The sequence below is a fragment of the Vanellus vanellus genome (assembly GCF_965231255.1).
Source record: "Vanellus vanellus genome assembly, chromosome: 2".
NCBI classification, from domain to species: domain Eukaryota; kingdom Metazoa; phylum Chordata; class Aves; order Charadriiformes; family Charadriidae; genus Vanellus; species Vanellus vanellus.
Window position 1 is genome coordinate 58673478 of NC_138906.1, and position 17060 is coordinate 58690537.

Consider the following 17060-nt stretch of genomic DNA (forward strand, 5'->3'; position numbering starts at 1 on the left):
AGCTGCTGAAATCACCCCGCCTTTATGCCCCAGGAAAAGCTTTGTGTCCAGCCAGATCAAGTCCCTGGTCCTGCTCGCTGTGTGGCCTCATGGACATCAGCTGTGGTGCAGAGAGGGCATGGCTAATAGGGGTGGTCTGTGGGCTGCAGGGGTGGTTTCGGCCACGGGAACACAGGCCATAGCGGGCTAGAGGCCTTGAGGACAGCAGTTGGAAACACACAGTGGCTTACGCCCAATACTGGGGGGGATCCCTCTCTGTGTGTGTGTGTGTGTGTGTGTGTGTGTGTGTGTACAATGCTGCTTGACACGGTGCCTGCACACCCTCATCCCGCAAGCAGAGCATTCAGCGGGGGTCAGTCCAGCCTGTCCGATCACAGCTTCTGCTTCCCCTCCTGCTTGGAAACCCCCATGTTGCCTACCCTTCTCCCCATGAGGGAAGTGCGCAGAACCAGCGACTCTATGACATCGTGTGCCCAGCACGCAGAACCAGCGACTCTGTGACATCAGCCCCGGGAACAAGGGCACCGTGGGCACCGTGAGTCCTGCGGGCACTACGTCGGCTGCTGCACTGGTGGTGACAAGCCCTCGCTTCTTGCAGCTGTCACGTGCCGCTGATGGCAGCCATGAGATTTCTCCTGCTTCTCGTTCTGCTGGCCCTGTGCTGGCCTGTGACCAGCGCATGGGAGAGCTGTGGGTAAGTGGCCCCAGGCTCTGGGAGGGAGCATGGGCAACCCTTACGGGGGTCACTGGAAGGTGCCCGCTTGTCCGCCGTGGCCACGCCACAGCCTCCCGAACCCCCGGTGGGAGGCTCAGATCCTTGCCAGCACCCAGGCTGCTGGCACAGCTCCTCTATGGGGCTAAAGCAGAAACAGAGGTGGACGGCTGCATGCCCCACGGGGTTCCCTGGCCCTGCTGCCCATGCGGTGCCTTGTGGGGAGGGAAGACGGCTGACCTTCAGCCTGAACAGCAGCAAGCCGTCAAGCAGAGCAGTAATGACTTTCTGGTTACAGAGGGACCTGCGGGCTCCGGCCCATGGCTTCTCTCTACGGCAAGTCACGCGTCGTGGGTGGCACAGATGCCCAGCCAGGCGCCTGGCCATGGATTGTGAGCATCCAGGATCCCTGGAGAGCAGGCACAGGCCATATATGTGGAGGCTCCCTCATCAGCCCACAGTGGGTGCTCACAGCAGCCCACTGCTTCATCAATGCCAGGTAAGGAGGATCAGGGAACCGGGATATCCCCACCACAACCGCAGGAGCCCCGTGCACAGCACCGCAGGCTACTCCCATTGCCTTCCCCTGCAGTACACCCAATGCCTGGGCGCTCCCCAGCCCAGCTGAGACACTGCTCAGGAGAAGGCTGGGCTTGCACCACGGCTTCCTAGCAGCCTCCAGCTTCATATGGTTCATGCCTGAGGCACGCTAGGGCAGTCAAAGCCTCTGTAGCCCTGCTTTCCTCTCTCCCTTGGGAAGCAGAAGGCAGGGAACTGCTGGGCTGCTGCAGCACGTGCATACGCTCCCTCTGACCCCTCCTTCCTCCGGCCTTCCAGGCACATCACGATGTGGCGTGTGGTCATCGGGGCCACCCAGTTGACTCGCCCGGGCCCTGAGGTCCAAGTGCGCAATATTAGGCGCCTCCTGGTTCACGAACACTATAGCAGCGTCTCGGAGAGGAACGACATTGCCTTGCTGGAATTGGACCAGCCCGTCCAGTGCAGCTCCTACGTACAGCTCGCCTGTGTGCCGGATGCCTCGCTCAGAGTGTCCACGCTGAAAACCTGTTACGTCAGTGGCTGGGGTTCCACCACTGCAAGATGTGAGTTCCCAACAAGTACTTGTGTCCCGAGTGCAAGCTTGGCACGTGGGGGAGGACGGGTCGGGCTTCCTGACAGCAGAGCTGAAAGCCAGAGTCAGCCTGTGGGCACGTATGCCTACGGAGAGGTGGGCCTGAGCCACTGCCCAAGCCAGACGGAAGGGAAACACCAGCCTAATGCCTTCAGGCTGCAAAGCCAAGCCCTCGGGAAGGGCTTCGCCCAGACAGGGGAGGAGAACTGGCAACGAGCTGCCGGGTCTTCATTCCTTTCTGTGCTCACAGCTGGAGGAACAAGCGATGTCCTGCAGGAGGCCAAGGTCCGCCTCATCGATGTCAAGCTCTGTAACAGCAGCCAGTGGTACGCAGGGGGCATCCACACCCACAACTTGTGCGCTGGCTATCCCCAGGGTGGCATCGACACCTGCCAGGTAGGAGCGTGCTACAAGTCAAGCCCCAGAAGCACGGGCAGCCCTGTCGCAACTGCCCAAACATACCCTGGCGCGTGCTTTGCCTGCCGACTCACCCTGCCACCGCTGGGTCCCCACTGCTGCTGGGGCTCACCTTCCCTTCCCCATCGGCACGTCCTTACCCAGTACCCCTCAGTCCCCCAGAGGCCGGGGACTCTGCCCAGAAAGACCATCCAGTGCTCTTGGCAGCTCATAGGGCCAGATCCCCATCCCGCAACAGCTGTCTTCCACACATCCAGCATCACTGTGTGGAGGGGAGAGACGGCCCTACCTTACAGCCCCATGATCCCCTCCCAGACCAGGTTTGGGAGGCTCCGGCACCTGAGCAGAGCCTTTCTGTGCAGTGAACGCAGTTCTGGCAGGCGCTGTGAGAGAGAAAGAGCCAGCCATGCTGCTGACAGCGGCCACCCAACACTACCTTAATCCTCTCTCCTCCACTGCAGGGCGACAGCGGTGGTCCTCTCGTGTGCAAGGACAACTATGCTGACTACTTCTGGCTTGTTGGAGTGACCAGCTGGGGCAAAGGCTGCGCAAGAGCAAAACAGCCCGGCGTCTACACCTCCACGCAGCACTTTTACAACTGGATCTTGGTACAGATGGGACTACACCCAGCAGTAACAGCTACTCCAACGCCGCAGACAGTCTCCACCTCAAGCCCCTCTGAGAAGCCACAGCCAGCACCAACACAAGCGGACAGCCTTAAGCCCTCTCCAGTTCTACAAAAGAAGCTGGTAGAATTATTTAATCTGCTGCAGGAGCTCCTGAAACCCCGAAGGGGAAAAAAGCCTTAATTATTGAAATAAAGTTGCCACTTTTCACAGTTAACCATGCTTCAGTCCAATTCAGTCTCCTGTGAAGGCAAGGACTTCTCTGCGCGGCACCCACAGAATGAGGCTGCAGGCAGACAGCAGGGCACAAAGGGAAAGAGTCACTCAAAAGGGCTGAAAGTGTTCCTGGTCAGAGAGGAGAGGGAGGGGGCAGTGGGAGAAGGGAACAGAGGCCATAGCGGGCTAGAGGTCTTGAGGACAGCAGTTTCAAACACACAGTGGCTTAGGTCCACTTCTGAGGGGATCCCTCTGTTTGGGTGTGTGTCTACAATGCACCAGTGAACTTGAACTGGGCTATCTCATGGCCCAAAAGGCATGGATCTAGAATCATAGAACCATAGAATCCTAGAAACATAGCATGGTTTGTGTTGGAAGGGACTTTGAAGGTCATCGATTTCCAAGCCCCTCGCCATAGGCAGGGACACCGTCCCACTAGACCTGGTTGCTGTTCCATAGCAGAAAACAGAACAAGACAAGGCAAAACACTGATATCCTTTTCTTCTTCTTTTCACGCACTTTAAAACATATAGATATAAACACTTCTACTAATTCAAAAGGCACGTCCCTTTAAAAAAGCCATTGAAATGTCATTTTCTTTGATGTCATCCCTACAGTCACTGAGCGAATAGCACGGGTTGTACTCATGAGCACCTGTTGGGAAACAGTTTGCCTCTGATAAAAATTAAGAAGACAGTCAGCTGAGCAGACACAGCTGCAAATGGGATTTGAGTGGTTGCTGTTGGCACTTAGCACTGGAGGGTAAGGAAATGGCGGCGGGGAAAGAAAACAGGAAACCGGAAGAGGGAAAACCCATATAGGCTGCTCAGGTTTTTCACATCTGCCCCTGGGCTGGTGGCAGTCTCTTGCCATTCTGATGCCACTGCTTCTGGTGAAGGACCCAGCCATGGCTCCCCACCATCTTTGCCCAGAGGGACGTCCAGCAGTGAAACACGCTTGCTTCACGAGGCAGCACCGGCGCTGAAGAGGCCAGTTTGGCCTCAGCAGTACAAGACAGTGCAGGTGGGTACGGATGAGGACGAAGGCTGAGACATTGCTGTCTCTCCCTGCTGTCCTTGCCTCCTGAGGGGATGCTGTGGCTTTGCAGAGGCACTGGGGGGGACGTAGTGTCTGGCACACAGCTTGGTCCAGGCAGAAGTACATCTTACCCCTCTCCAGACACTCACACAAGCACTGAGGGCCCCTGGCACGCCGTGGACGAGGCACCAATGCGTTCCCTCGCCCAACCAGCTGTGGTTAGCGGCCTTGGGGGACATCCTGAAGACAGACCTTCTGCCATCTCTCCTCGCCCCACAGCCCGCTGCAGAGCTACCACAGCTTTTGCCTTCAACTACTATGCCGGCAAGACAAAGAAAATCCTAGGAGAAGGACAACAGGAAAGATGAAAGGCTTTTATGATCACTAAAGCTGAATTATTGATTTAGCTAAAAAATCCACCAGGGAGGTAAGGGAACTATTTCCTTGGGCGTTTTTACCCGTAGACGATATGGGAAAGCTAGGGATACTGACATTCCACATTCAGTCTTCTGCTGTTAAATCAAGGGAGCGCATCCAGGAGGGATTCTTCTTTCTCCCTTTTGTTGCCTTTGCCAACAAAGGAAGTTCTCTGCTATAATTATCAGGAAGATGTGCAGGACAAAGGAGCAGGAGAACCAAGACTGTATTTCGTTAGAGACCCTCAAGAAATGGTCTAAACTTGGGGACAATCAGTCTCCTAGGAGTGTTAAGAAAATCGGTGTGTTCATCTAAAGTGAGACACCTCCAGGAGAGAGTCCAAGACAGCTACTTCTTTGCCAGTCACTGTGACACAAGCTGAGGATTTAGTAACTAATTAAGCTTCTTTTTCTGACCAGGTATGCTTTTGAATCCACCAAATGCATATTATGCCCTCCTCTACGCCCAGCCAGCTCCTACATTAAACCTAGACCTATGTGACAACCTGAACTTCTCAAGTCTCTGCTCCACAACAGTGCACAAGATCCAACTTTCAGGAATAGGAAGATGCACCACAGCCTGTAGCAAACTGGGTTTGTGGGTATCGTCAGGAAGAATAGGATAGGATAGGATAGGATAGGATAGGATAGGATAGGATAGGATAGGATAGGATAGGATAGGATGGTTCAGGTGGAAGGAACCTACAACGATCCTCTAGTCCAACTCTCCTACCACTTCAGGACCCACCAAAAGTTAAAGCACGCTATTAGGGCATTTTCCAAATGCCCCTTAAGCACTGACAGGCTTGGGGCATTGACCACCTCCCCAGGGTTCCAGGGTTTGACCACCCTCTTGGTAAAGAAATGTTTCCTCATGTCAAGTCTGAGCCTCCCCTGACACTATAGTGCCTGACACAATGTCCCTTGGTGCCTTGGGAAGGAATGGTGAGGAAATCAGGCACGCTCTCTATGTCTCTGCAAAGTTCCTGCAGAGGGAACCAAACCCCTGTCTTTCCCCTCTGGTGTCACCACAACCAAGTGAATGTCTAGAGTAGAAATACCCTTATTTACATAGTCTGAATGGACATATCACTTTTGGCGCCAATGTCCAAAAGGACAAAATCGTACCTTCCTTACTCTTTCAGTACTCAAAGTCATAAATCCTAAAGGAAAAGGAAACTCGCCAGGGTTTTAGATAAGATCTGAACATCTGCCCACAAAGGGAGGTAGGTAAATAACTCTCAGAAAGGTTAATGCCACAAATGAGCTCTGCAAGTTTTACCCTGTGGCTGAAGGGTGGTTTGTATCCCGTAAAAACATGGACAATGGCTGTGTTTCAAAGAGGAAATGCACAGCTTGGTTTCACTGGGACAAGAGGATGTGACCGTGATAGCAGCAATGGGCTACGTTTGCAGGCTGGAAGAGTGCTTCGCCAGGCTGTGCTTTGGGCACGGACCCAAATGTTCGAGGTCTGAAAATGACCAACCTTTCCACCACACCAGTGTAACCTCCGCTCACTTCTTGTCCGAAGCCTGCCTTATTTCCAAGGTGGTGTGTTGGCACCGTCCACCCCAACCTATGGCTCTGGTTACGCTTTGGCTTCCCTCCAGGCTGCAGCTGCTGAAATCACCCCGCCTTTATGCCCCAGGAAAAGCTTTGTGTCCAGCCAGATCAAGTCCCTGGTCCTGCTCGCTGTGTGGCCTCATGGACATCAGCTGTGGTGCAGAGAGGGCATGGCTAATAGGGGTGGTCTGTGGGCTGCAGGGGTGGTTTCGGCCACGGGAACACAGGCCATAGCGGGCTAGAGGCCTTGAGGACAGCAGTTGGAAACACACAGTGGCTTACGCCCAATACTGGGGGGGATCCCTCTCTGTGTGTGTGTGTGTGTGTGTGTGTGTGTGTGTGTACAATGCTGCTTGACACGGTGCCTGCACACCCTCATCCCGCAAGCAGAGCATTCAGCGGGGGTCAGTCCAGCCTGTCCGATCACAGCTTCTGCTTCCCCTCCTGCTTGGAAACCCCCATGTTGCCTACCCTTCTCCCCATGAGGGAAGTGCGCAGAACCAGCGACTCTATGACATCGTGTGCCCAGCACGCAGAACCAGCGACTCTGTGACATCAGCCCCGGGAACAAGGGCACCGTGGGCACCGTGAGTCCTGCGGGCACTACGTCGGCTGCTGCACTGGTGGTGACAAGCCCTCGCTTCTTGCAGCTGTCACGTGCCGCTGATGGCAGCCATGAGATTTCTCCTGCTTCTCGTTCTGCTGGCCCTGTGCTGGCCTGTGACCAGCGCATGGGAGAGCTGTGGGTAAGTGGCCCCAGGCTCTGGGAGGGAGCATGGGCAACCCTTACGGGGGTCACTGGAAGGTGCCCGCTTGTCCGCCGTGGCCACGCCACAGCCTCCCGAACCCCCGGTGGGAGGCTCAGATCCTTGCCAGCACCCAGGCTGCTGGCACAGCTCCTCTATGGGGCTAAAGCAGAAACAGAGGTGGACGGCTGCATGCCCCACGGGGTTCCCTGGCCCTGCTGCCCATGCGGTGCCTTGTGGGGAGGGAAGACGGCTGACCTTCAGCCTGAACAGCAGCAAGCCGTCAAGCAGAGCAGTAATGACTTTCTGGTTACAGAGGGACCTGCGGGCTCCGGCCCATGGCTTCTCTCTACGGCAAGTCACGCGTCGTGGGTGGCACAGATGCCCAGCCAGGCGCCTGGCCATGGATTGTGAGCATCCAGGATCCCTGGAGAGCAGGCACAGGCCATATATGTGGAGGCTCCCTCATCAGCCCACAGTGGGTGCTCACAGCAGCCCACTGCTTCATCAATGCCAGGTAAGGAGGATCAGGGAACCGGGATATCCCCACCACAACCGCAGGAGCCCCGTGCACAGCACCGCAGGCTACTCCCATTGCCTTCCCCTGCAGTACACCCAATGCCTGGGCGCTCCCCAGCCCAGCTGAGACACTGCTCAGGAGAAGGCTGGGCTTGCACCACGGCTTCCTAGCAGCCTCCAGCTTCATATGGTTCATGCCTGAGGCACGCTAGGGCAGTCAAAGCCTCTGTAGCCCTGCTTTCCTCTCTCCCTTGGGAAGCAGAAGGCAGGGAACTGCTGGGCTGCTGCAGCACGTGCATACGCTCCCTCTGACCCCTCCTTCCTCCGGCCTTCCAGGCACATCACGATGTGGCGTGTGGTCATCGGGGCCACCCAGTTGACTCGCCCGGGCCCTGAGGTCCAAGTGCGCAATATTAGGCGCCTCCTGGTTCACGAACACTATAGCAGCGTCTCGGAGAGGAACGACATTGCCTTGCTGGAATTGGACCAGCCCGTCCAGTGCAGCTCCTACGTACAGCTCGCCTGTGTGCCGGATGCCTCGCTCAGAGTGTCCACGCTGAAAACCTGTTACGTCAGTGGCTGGGGTTCCACCACTGCAAGATGTGAGTTCCCAACAAGTACTTGTGTCCCGAGTGCAAGCTTGGCACGTGGGGGAGGACGGGTCGGGCTTCCTGACAGCAGAGCTGAAAGCCAGAGTCAGCCTGTGGGCACGTATGCCTACGGAGAGGTGGGCCTGAGCCACTGCCCAAGCCAGACAGAAGGGAAACACCAGCCTAATGCCTTCAGGCTGCAAAGCCAAGCCCTCGGGAAGGGCTTCGCCCAGACAGGGGAGGAGAACTGGCAACGAGCTGCCGGGTCTTCATTCCTTTCTGTGCTCACAGCTGGAGGAACAAGCGATGTCCTGCAGGAGGCCAAGGTCCGCCTCATCGATGTCAAGCTCTGTAACAGCAGCCAGTGGTACGCAGGGGGCATCCACACCCACAACTTGTGCGCTGGCTATCCCCAGGGTGGCATCGACACCTGCCAGGTAGGAGCGTGCTACAAGTCAAGCCCCAGAAGCACGGGCAGCCCTGTCGCAACTGCCCAAACATACCCTGGCGCGTGCTTTGCCTGCCGACTCACCCTGCCACCGCTGGGTCCCCACTGCTGCTGGGGCTCACCTTCCCTTCCCCATCGGCACGTCCTTACCCAGTACCCCTCAGTCCCCCAGAGGCCGGGGACTCTGCCCAGAAAGACCATCCAGTGCTCTTGGCAGCTCATAGGGCCAGATCCCCATCCCGCAACAGCTGTCTTCCACACATCCAGCATCACTGTGTGGAGGGGAGAGACGGCCCTACCTTACAGCCCCATGATCCCCTCCCAGACCAGGTTTGGGAGGCTCCGGCACCTGAGCAGAGCCTTTCTGTGCAGTGAACGCAGTTCTGGCAGGCGCTGTGAGAGAGAAAGAGCCAGCCATGCTGCTGACAGCGGCCACCCAACACTACCTTAATCCTCTCTCCTCCACTGCAGGGCGACAGCGGTGGTCCTCTCGTGTGCAAGGACAACTATGCTGACTACTTCTGGCTTGTTGGAGTGACCAGCTGGGGCAAAGGCTGCGCAAGAGCAAAACAGCCCGGCGTCTACACCTCCACGCAGCACTTTTACAACTGGATCTTGGTACAGATGGGACTGCGCCCAGCAGTAACAGCTACTCCAACGCCGCAGACAGTCTCCACCTCAAGCCCCTCTGAGAAGCCACAGCCAGCACCAACACAAGCGGGCAGCTTCAAGCCCTGTCCATTTCTACAAAAGAAGCTGGTAGAATTATTTAATCTGCTGCAGGAGCTCCTGAAACCCCGAAGGGGAAAAAAGCCTTAATTATTGAAATAAAGTTGCCACTTTTCACAGTTAACCATGCTTCAGCCCAATTCAGTCTCCTGTGAAGGCAAGGACTTCTCTGCGCGGCACCCACAGAATGAGGCTGCAGGCAGACAGCAGGGCACAAAGGGAAAGAGTCACTCAAAAGGGCTGAAAGTGTTCCTGGTCAGAGAGGAGAGGGAGGGGGCAGTGGGAGAAGGGAACAGAGGCCATAGCGGGCTAGAGGTCTTGAGGACAGCAGTTTCAAACACACAGTGGCTTAGGTCCACTTCTGAGGGGATCCCTCTGTTTGGGTGTGTGTCTACAATGCACCAGTGAACTTGAACTGGGCTATCTCATGGCCCAAAAGGCATGGATCTAGAATCATAGAACCATAGAATCCTAGAAACATAGCATGGTTTGTGTTGGAAGGGACTTTGAAGGTCATCGATTTCCAAGCCCCTCGCCATAGGCAGGGACACCGTCCCACTAGACCTGGTTGCTGTTCCATAGCAGAAAACAGAACAAGACAAGGCAAAACACTGATATCCTTTTCTTCTTCTTTTCACGCACTTTAAAACATATAGATATAAACACTTCTACTAATTCAAAAGGCACGTCCCTTTAAAAAAGCCATTGAAATGTCATTTTCTTTGATGTCATCCCTACAGTCACTGAGCGAATAGCACGGGTTGTACTCATGAGCACCTGTTGGGAAACAGTTTGCCTCTGATAAAAATTAAGAAGACAGTCAGCTGAGCAGACACAGCTGCAAATGGGATTTGAGTGGTTGCTGTTGGCACTTAGCACTGGAGGGTAAGGAAATGGCGGCGGGGAAAGAAAACAGGAAACCGGAAGAGGGAAAACCCATATAGGCTGCTCAGGTTTTTCACATCTGCCCCTGGGCTGGTGGCAGTCTCTTGCCATTCTGATGCCACTGCTTCTGGTGAAGGACCCAGCCATGGCTCCCCACCATCTTTGCCCAGAGGGACGTCCAGCAGTGAAACACGCTTGCTTCACGAGGCAGCACCGGCGCTGAAGAGGCCAGTTTGGCCTCAGCAGTACAAGACAGTGCAGGTGGGTACGGATGAGGACGAAGGCTGAGACATTGCTGTCTCTCCCTGCTGTCCTTGCCTCCTGAGGGGATGCTGTGGCTTTGCAGAGGCACTGGGGGGGACGTAGTGTCTGGCACACAGCTTGGTCCAGGCAGAAGTACATCTTACCCCTCTCCAGACACTCACACAAGCACTGAGGGCCCCTGGCACGCCGTGGACGAGGCACCAATGCGTTCCCTCGCCCAACCAGCTGTGGTTAGCGGCCTTGGGGGACATCCTGAAGACAGACCTTCTGCCATCTCTCCTCGCCCCACAGCCCGCTGCAGAGCTACCACAGCTTTTGCCTTCAACTACTATGCCAGCAAGACAAAGAAAATCCTAGGAGAAGGACAACAGGAAAGATGAAAGGCTTTTATGATCACTAAAGCTGATTTATTGATTTAGCTAAAAAATCCACCAGGGAGGTAAGGGAACTATTTCCTTGGGCGTTTTTACCCGTAGACGATATGGGAAAGCTAGGGATACTGACATTCCACATTCAGTCTTCTGCTGTTAAATCAAGGGAGCGCATCCAGGAGGGATTCTTCTTTCTCCCTTTTGTTGCCTTTGCCAACAAAGGAAGTTCTCTGCTATAATTATCAGGAAGATGTGCAGGACAAAGGAGCAGGAGAACCAAGACTGTATTTCGTTAGAGACCCTCAAGAAATGGTCTAAACTTGGGGACAATCAGTCTCCTAGGAGTGTTAAGAAAATCGGTGTGTTCATCTAAAGTGAGACACCTCCAGGAGAGAGTCCAAGACAGCTACTTCTTTGCCAGTCACTGTGACACAAGCTGAGGATTTAGTAACTAATTAAGCTTCTTTTTCTGACCAGGTATGCTTTTGAATCCACCAAATGCATATTATGCCCTCCTCTACGCCCAGCCAGCTCCTACATTAAACCTAGACCTATGTGACAACCTGAACTTCTCAAGTCTCTGCTCCACAACAGTGCACAAGATCCAACTTTCAGGAATAGGAAGATGCACCACAGCCTGTAGCAAACTGGGTTTGTGGGTATCGTCAGGAAGAATAGGATAGGATAGGATAGGATAGGATAGGATAGGATAGGATAGGATAGGATAGGATAGGATAGGATAGGATAGGATAGGATGGTTCAGGTGGAAGGAACCTACAACGATCCTCTAGTCCAACTCTCCTACCACTTCAGGACCCACCAAAAGTTAAAGCACGCTATTAGGGCATTTTCCAAATGCCCCTTAAGCACTGACAGGCTTGGGGCATTGACCACCTCCCCAGGGTTCCAGGGTTTGACCACCCTCTTGGTAAAGAAATGTTTCCTCATGGCAAGTCTGAGCCTCCCCTGACACTATAGTGCCTGACACAATGTCCCTTGGTGCCTTGGGAAGGAATGGTGAGGAAATCAGGCACGCTCTCTATGTCTCTGCAAAGTTCCTGCAGAGGGAACCAAACCCCTGTCTTTCCCCTCTGGTGTCACCACAACCAAGTGAATGTCTAGAGTAGAAATACCCTTATTTACATAGTCTGAATGGACATATCACTTTTGGCGCCAATGTCCAAAAGGACAAAATCGTACCTTCCTTACTCTTTCAGTACTCAAAGTCATAAATCCTAAAGGAAAAGGAAACTCGCCAGGGTTTTAGATAAGATCTGAACATCTGCCCACAAAGGGAGGTAGGTAAATAACTCTCAGAAAGGTTAATGCCACAAATGAGCTCTGCAAGTTTTACCCTGTGGCTGAAGGGTGGTTTGTATCCCGTAAAAACATGGACAATGGCTGTGTTTCACAGAGGAAATGCACAGCTTGGTTTCACTGGGACAAGAGGATGTGACCGTGATAGCAGCAATGGGCTACGTTTGCAGGCTGGAAGAGTGCTTCGCCAGGCTGTGCTTTGGGCACGGACCCAAATGTTCGAGGTCTGAAAATGACCAACCTTTCCACCACACCAGTGTAACCTCCGCTCACTTCTTGTCCGAAGCCTGCCTTATTTCCAAGGTGGTGTGTTGGCACCGTCCACCCCAACCTATGGCTCTGGTTACGCTTTGGCTTCCCTCCAGGCTGCAGCTGCTGAAATCACCCCGCCTTTATGCCCCAGGAAAAGCTTTGTGTCCAGCCAGATCAAGTCCCTGGTCCTGCTCGCTGTGTGGCCTCATGGACATCAGCTGTGGTGCAGAGAGGGCATGGCTAATAGGGGTGGTCTGTGGGCTGCAGGGGTGGTTTCGGCCACGGGAACACAGGCCATAGCGGGCTAGAGGCCTTGAGGACAGCAGTTGGAAACACACAGTGGCTTACGCCCAATACTGGGGGGGATCCCTCTCTGTGTGTGTGTGTGTGTGTGTGTGTGTGTGTGTACAATGCTGCTTGACACGGTGCCTGCACACCCTCATCCCGCAAGCAGAGCATTCAGCGGGGGTCAGTCCAGCCTGTCCGATCACAGCTTCTGCTTCCCCTCCTGCTTGGAAACCCCCATGTTGCCTACCCTTCTCCCCATGAGGGAAGTGCGCAGAACCAGCGACTCTATGACATCGTGTGCCCAGCACGCAGAACCAGCGACTCTGTGACATCAGCCCCGGGAACAAGGGCACCGTGGGCACCGTGAGTCCTGCGGGCACTACGTCGGCTGCTGCACTGGTGGTGACAAGCCCTCGCTTCTTGCAGCTGTCACATGCCGCTGATGGCAGCCATGAGATTTCTCCTGCTTCTCGTTCTGCTGGCCCTGTGCTGGCCTGTGACCAGCGCATGGGAGAGCTGTGGGTAAGTGGCCCCAGGCTCTGGGAGGGAGCATGGGCAACCCTTACGGGGGTCACTGGAAGGTGCCCGCTTGTCCGCCGTGGCCACGCCACAGCCTCCCGAACCCCCGGTGGGAGGCTCAGATCCTTGCCAGCACCCAGGCTGCTGGCACAGCTCCTCTATGGGGCTAAAGCAGAAACAGAGGTGGACGGCTGCATGCCCCACGGGGTTCCCTGGCCCTGCTGCCCATGCGGTGCCTTGTGGGGAGGGAAGACGGCTGACCTTCAGCCTGAACAGCAGCAAGCCGTCAAGCAGAGCAGTAATGACTTTCTGGTTACAGAGGGACCTGCGGGCTCCGGCCCATGGCTTCTCTCTACGGCAAGTCACGCGTCGTGGGTGGCACAGATGCCCAGCCAGGCGCCTGGCCATGGATTGTGAGCATCCAGGATCCCTGGAGAGCAGGCACAGGCCATATATGTGGAGGCTCCCTCATCAGCCCACAGTGGGTGCTCACAGCAGCCCACTGCTTCATCAATGCCAGGTAAGGAGGATCAGGGAACCGGGATATCCCCACCACAACCGCAGGAGCCCCGTGCACAGCACCGCAGGCTACTCCCATTGCCTTCCCCTGCAGTACACCCAATGCCTGGGCGCTCCCCAGCCCAGCTGAGACACTGCTCAGGAGAAGGCTGGGCTTGCACCACGGCTTCCTAGCAGCCTCCAGCTTCATATGGTTCATGCCTGAGGCACGCTAGGGCAGTCAAAGCCTCTGTAGCCCTGCTTTCCTCTCTCCCTTGGGAAGCAGAAGGCAGGGAACTGCTGGGCTGCTGCAGCACGTGCATACGCTCCCTCTGACCCCTCCTTCCTCCGGCCTTCCAGGCACATCACGATGTGGCGTGTGGTCATCGGGGCCACCCAGTTGACTCGCCCGGGCCCTGAGGTCCAAGTGCGCAATATTAGGCGCCTCCTGGTTCACGAACACTATAGCAGCGTCTCGGAGAGGAACGACATTGCCTTGCTGGAATTGGACCAGCCCGTCCAGTGCAGCTCCTACGTACAGCTCGCCTGTGTGCCGGATGCCTCGCTCAGAGTGTCCACGCTGAAAACCTGTTACGTCAGTGGCTGGGGTTCCACCACTGCAAGATGTGAGTTCCCAACAAGTACTTGTGTCCCGAGTGCAAGCTTGGCACGTGGGGGAGGACGGGTCGGGCTTCCTGACAGCAGAGCTGAAAGCCAGAGTCAGCCTGTGGGCACGTATGCCTACGGAGAGGTGGGCCTGAGCCACTGCCCAAGCCAGACAGAAGGGAAACACCAGCCTAATGCCTTCAGGCTGCAAAGCCAAGCCCTCGGGAAGGGCTTCGCCCAGACAGGGGAGGAGAACTGGCAACGAGCTGCCGGGTCTTCATTCCTTTCTGTGCTCACAGCTGGAGGAACAAGCGATGTCCTGCAGGAGGCCAAGGTCCGCCTCATCGATGTCAAGCTCTGTAACAGCAGCCAGTGGTACGCAGGGGGCATCCACACCCACAACTTGTGCGCTGGCTATCCCCAGGGTGGCATCGACACCTGCCAGGTAGGAGCGTGCTACAAGTCAAGCCCCAGAAGCACGGGCAGCCCTGTCGCAACTGCCCAAACATACCCTGGCGCGTGCTTTGCCTGCCGACTCACCCTGCCACCGCTGGGTCCCCACTGCTGCTGGGGCTCACCTTCCCTTCCCCATCGGCACGTCCTTACCCAGTACCCCTCAGTCCCCCAGAGGCCGGGGACTCTGCCCAGAAAGACCATCCAGTGCTCTTGGCAGCTCATAGGGCCAGATCCCCATCCCGCAACAGCTGTCTTCCACACATCCAGCATCACTGTGTGGAGGGGAGAGACGGCCCTACCTTACAGCCCCATGATCCCCTCCCAGACCAGGTTTGGGAGGCTCCGGCACCTGAGCAGAGCCTTTCTGTGCAGTGAACGCAGTTCTGGCAGGCGCTGTGAGAGAGAAAGAGCCAGCCATGCTGCTGACAGCGGCCACCCAACACTACCTTAATCCTCTCTCCTCCACTGCAGGGCGACAGCGGTGGTCCTCTCGTGTGCAAGGACAACTATGCTGACTACTTCTGGCTTGTTGGAGTGACCAGCTGGGGCAAAGGCTGCGCAAGAGCAAAACAGCCCGGCGTCTACACCTCCACGCAGCACTTTTACAACTGGATCTTGGTACAGATGGGACTACACCCAGCAGTAACAGCTACTCCAACGCCGCAGACAGTCTCCACCTCAAGCCCCTCTGAGAAGCCACAGCCAGCACCAACACAAGCGGACAGCCTTAAGCCCTCTCCAGTTCTACAAAAGAAGCTGGTAGAATTATTTAATCTGCTGCAGGAGCTCCTGAAACCCCGAAGGGGAAAAAAGCCTTAATTATTGAAATAAAGTTGCCACTTTTCACAGTTAACCATGCTTCAGTCCAATTCAGTCTCCTGTGAAGGCAAGGACTTCTCTGCGCGGCACCCACAGAATGAGGCTGCAGGCAGACAGCAGGGCACAAAGGGAAAGAGTCACTCAAAAGGGCTGAAAGTGTTCCTGGTCAGAGAGGAGAGGGAGGGGGCAGTGGGAGAAGGGAACAGAGGCCATAGCGGGCTAGAGGTCTTGAGGACAGCAGTTTCAAACACACAGTGGCTTAGGTCCACTTCTGAGGGGATCCCTCTGTTTGGGTGTGTGTCTACAATGCACCAGTGAACTTGAACTGGGCTATCTCATGGCCCAAAAGGCATGGATCTAGAATCATAGAACCATAGAATCCTAGAAACATAGCATGGTTTGTGTTGGAAGGGACTTTGAAGGTCATCGATTTCCAAGCCCCTCGCCATAGGCAGGGACACCGTCCCACTAGACCTGGTTGCTCAAAGCCCCATCCAGCCTGGCCTTGAACACCTCCAGGGACGTAGATTCCACAACTCCTCTGGGCAACCTCTTCCCGTGCCTTACCACCCTCAAAGTGAAAAATTTCTAATCCAAATCTACCTTCTTCCAGTTTGAAGCCATTCTTCCTCGTCCTATCAAACATCAAAAATGAATCAAACATTTCACGTGAACTTGAAGCCAGGAGATGCATCACCACAGTCCACAAGAATTATTGTACACCACCATAGTCAAACTTTTTGCTGGAATTTGACCAGTTCCACTCACTTCCCTAGAAATACACTGGTTGTCAATAGTTTTTGCCCCGACGCAATAAGAAGGAAATTAGTGCTAATGGTGACACTTACTCACTCACAAAAGTACTATCTAGTCATCTTGAGTATTTCAAACTACTAAAACTTCTTATAGCAACAAACTCTCTTGCTGTTCCATAGCAGAAAACAGAACAAGACAAGGCAAAACACTGATATCCTTTTCTTCTTCTTTTCACGCACTTTAAAACATATAGATATAAACACTTCTACTAATTCAAAAGGCACGTCCCTTTAAAAAAGCCATTGAAATGTCATTTTCTTTGATGTCATCCCTACAGTCACTGAGCGAATAGCACGGGTTGTACTCATGAGCACCTGTTGGGAAACAGTTTGCCTCTGATAAAAATTAAGAAGACAGTCAGCTGAGCAGACACAGCTGCAAATGGGATTTGAGTGGTTGCTGTTGGCACTTAGCACTGGAGGGTAAGGAAATGGCGGCGGGGAAAGAAAACAGGAAACCGGAAGAGGGAAAACCCATATAGGCTGCTCAGGTTTTTCACATCTGCCCCTGGGCTGGTGGCAGTCTCTTGCCATTCTGATGCCACTGCTTCTGGTGAAGGACCCAGCCATGGCTCCCCACCATCTTTGCCCAGAGGGACGTCCAGCAGTGAAACACGCTTGCTTCACGAGGCAGCACCGGCGCTGAAGAGGCCAGTTTGGCCTCAGCAGTACAAGACAGTGCAGGTGGGTACGGATGAGGACGAAGGCTGAGACATTGCTGTCTCTCCCTGCTGTCCTTGCCTCCTGAGGGGATGCTGTGGCTTTGCAGAGGCACTGGGGGGGACGTAGTGTCTGGCACACAGCTTGGTCCAGGCAGA

The 17060-nt window shown here is 55.0% G+C and overlaps 3 protein-coding genes across 4 annotated transcripts in view; 2 read left to right on the forward strand and 1 right to left on the reverse strand.

Moving 5' to 3' along the window:
* The window catches only part of PDE1C (phosphodiesterase 1C), a gene marked incomplete at both ends in the record, with an annotated part of 391441 nt that overhangs the window by 17489 nt on the left and 356892 nt on the right, over positions 1 to 17060 (reverse strand). The gene's annotated exons all lie outside the window — the stretch shown is intronic.
* LOC309669129 (acrosin-like) lies at positions 7205 to 9242 on the forward strand (the record flags this gene model as incomplete). The annotated part of the gene is made up of 4 exons (XM_082479732.1): positions 7205 to 7383; positions 7722 to 7987; positions 8267 to 8412; positions 8895 to 9242. 4 exons carry the CDS (start codon positions 7205 to 7207, stop codon positions 9240 to 9242), a joined length of 939 nt encoding a protein of 312 aa, XP_082335858.1.
* Positions 13390 to 15427, forward strand: LOC309669130 (acrosin-like; the record flags this gene model as incomplete). The annotated part of the gene is made up of 4 exons (XM_082479733.1): positions 13390 to 13568; positions 13907 to 14172; positions 14452 to 14597; positions 15080 to 15427. 4 exons carry the CDS (start codon positions 13390 to 13392, stop codon positions 15425 to 15427), a joined length of 939 nt encoding a protein of 312 aa, XP_082335859.1.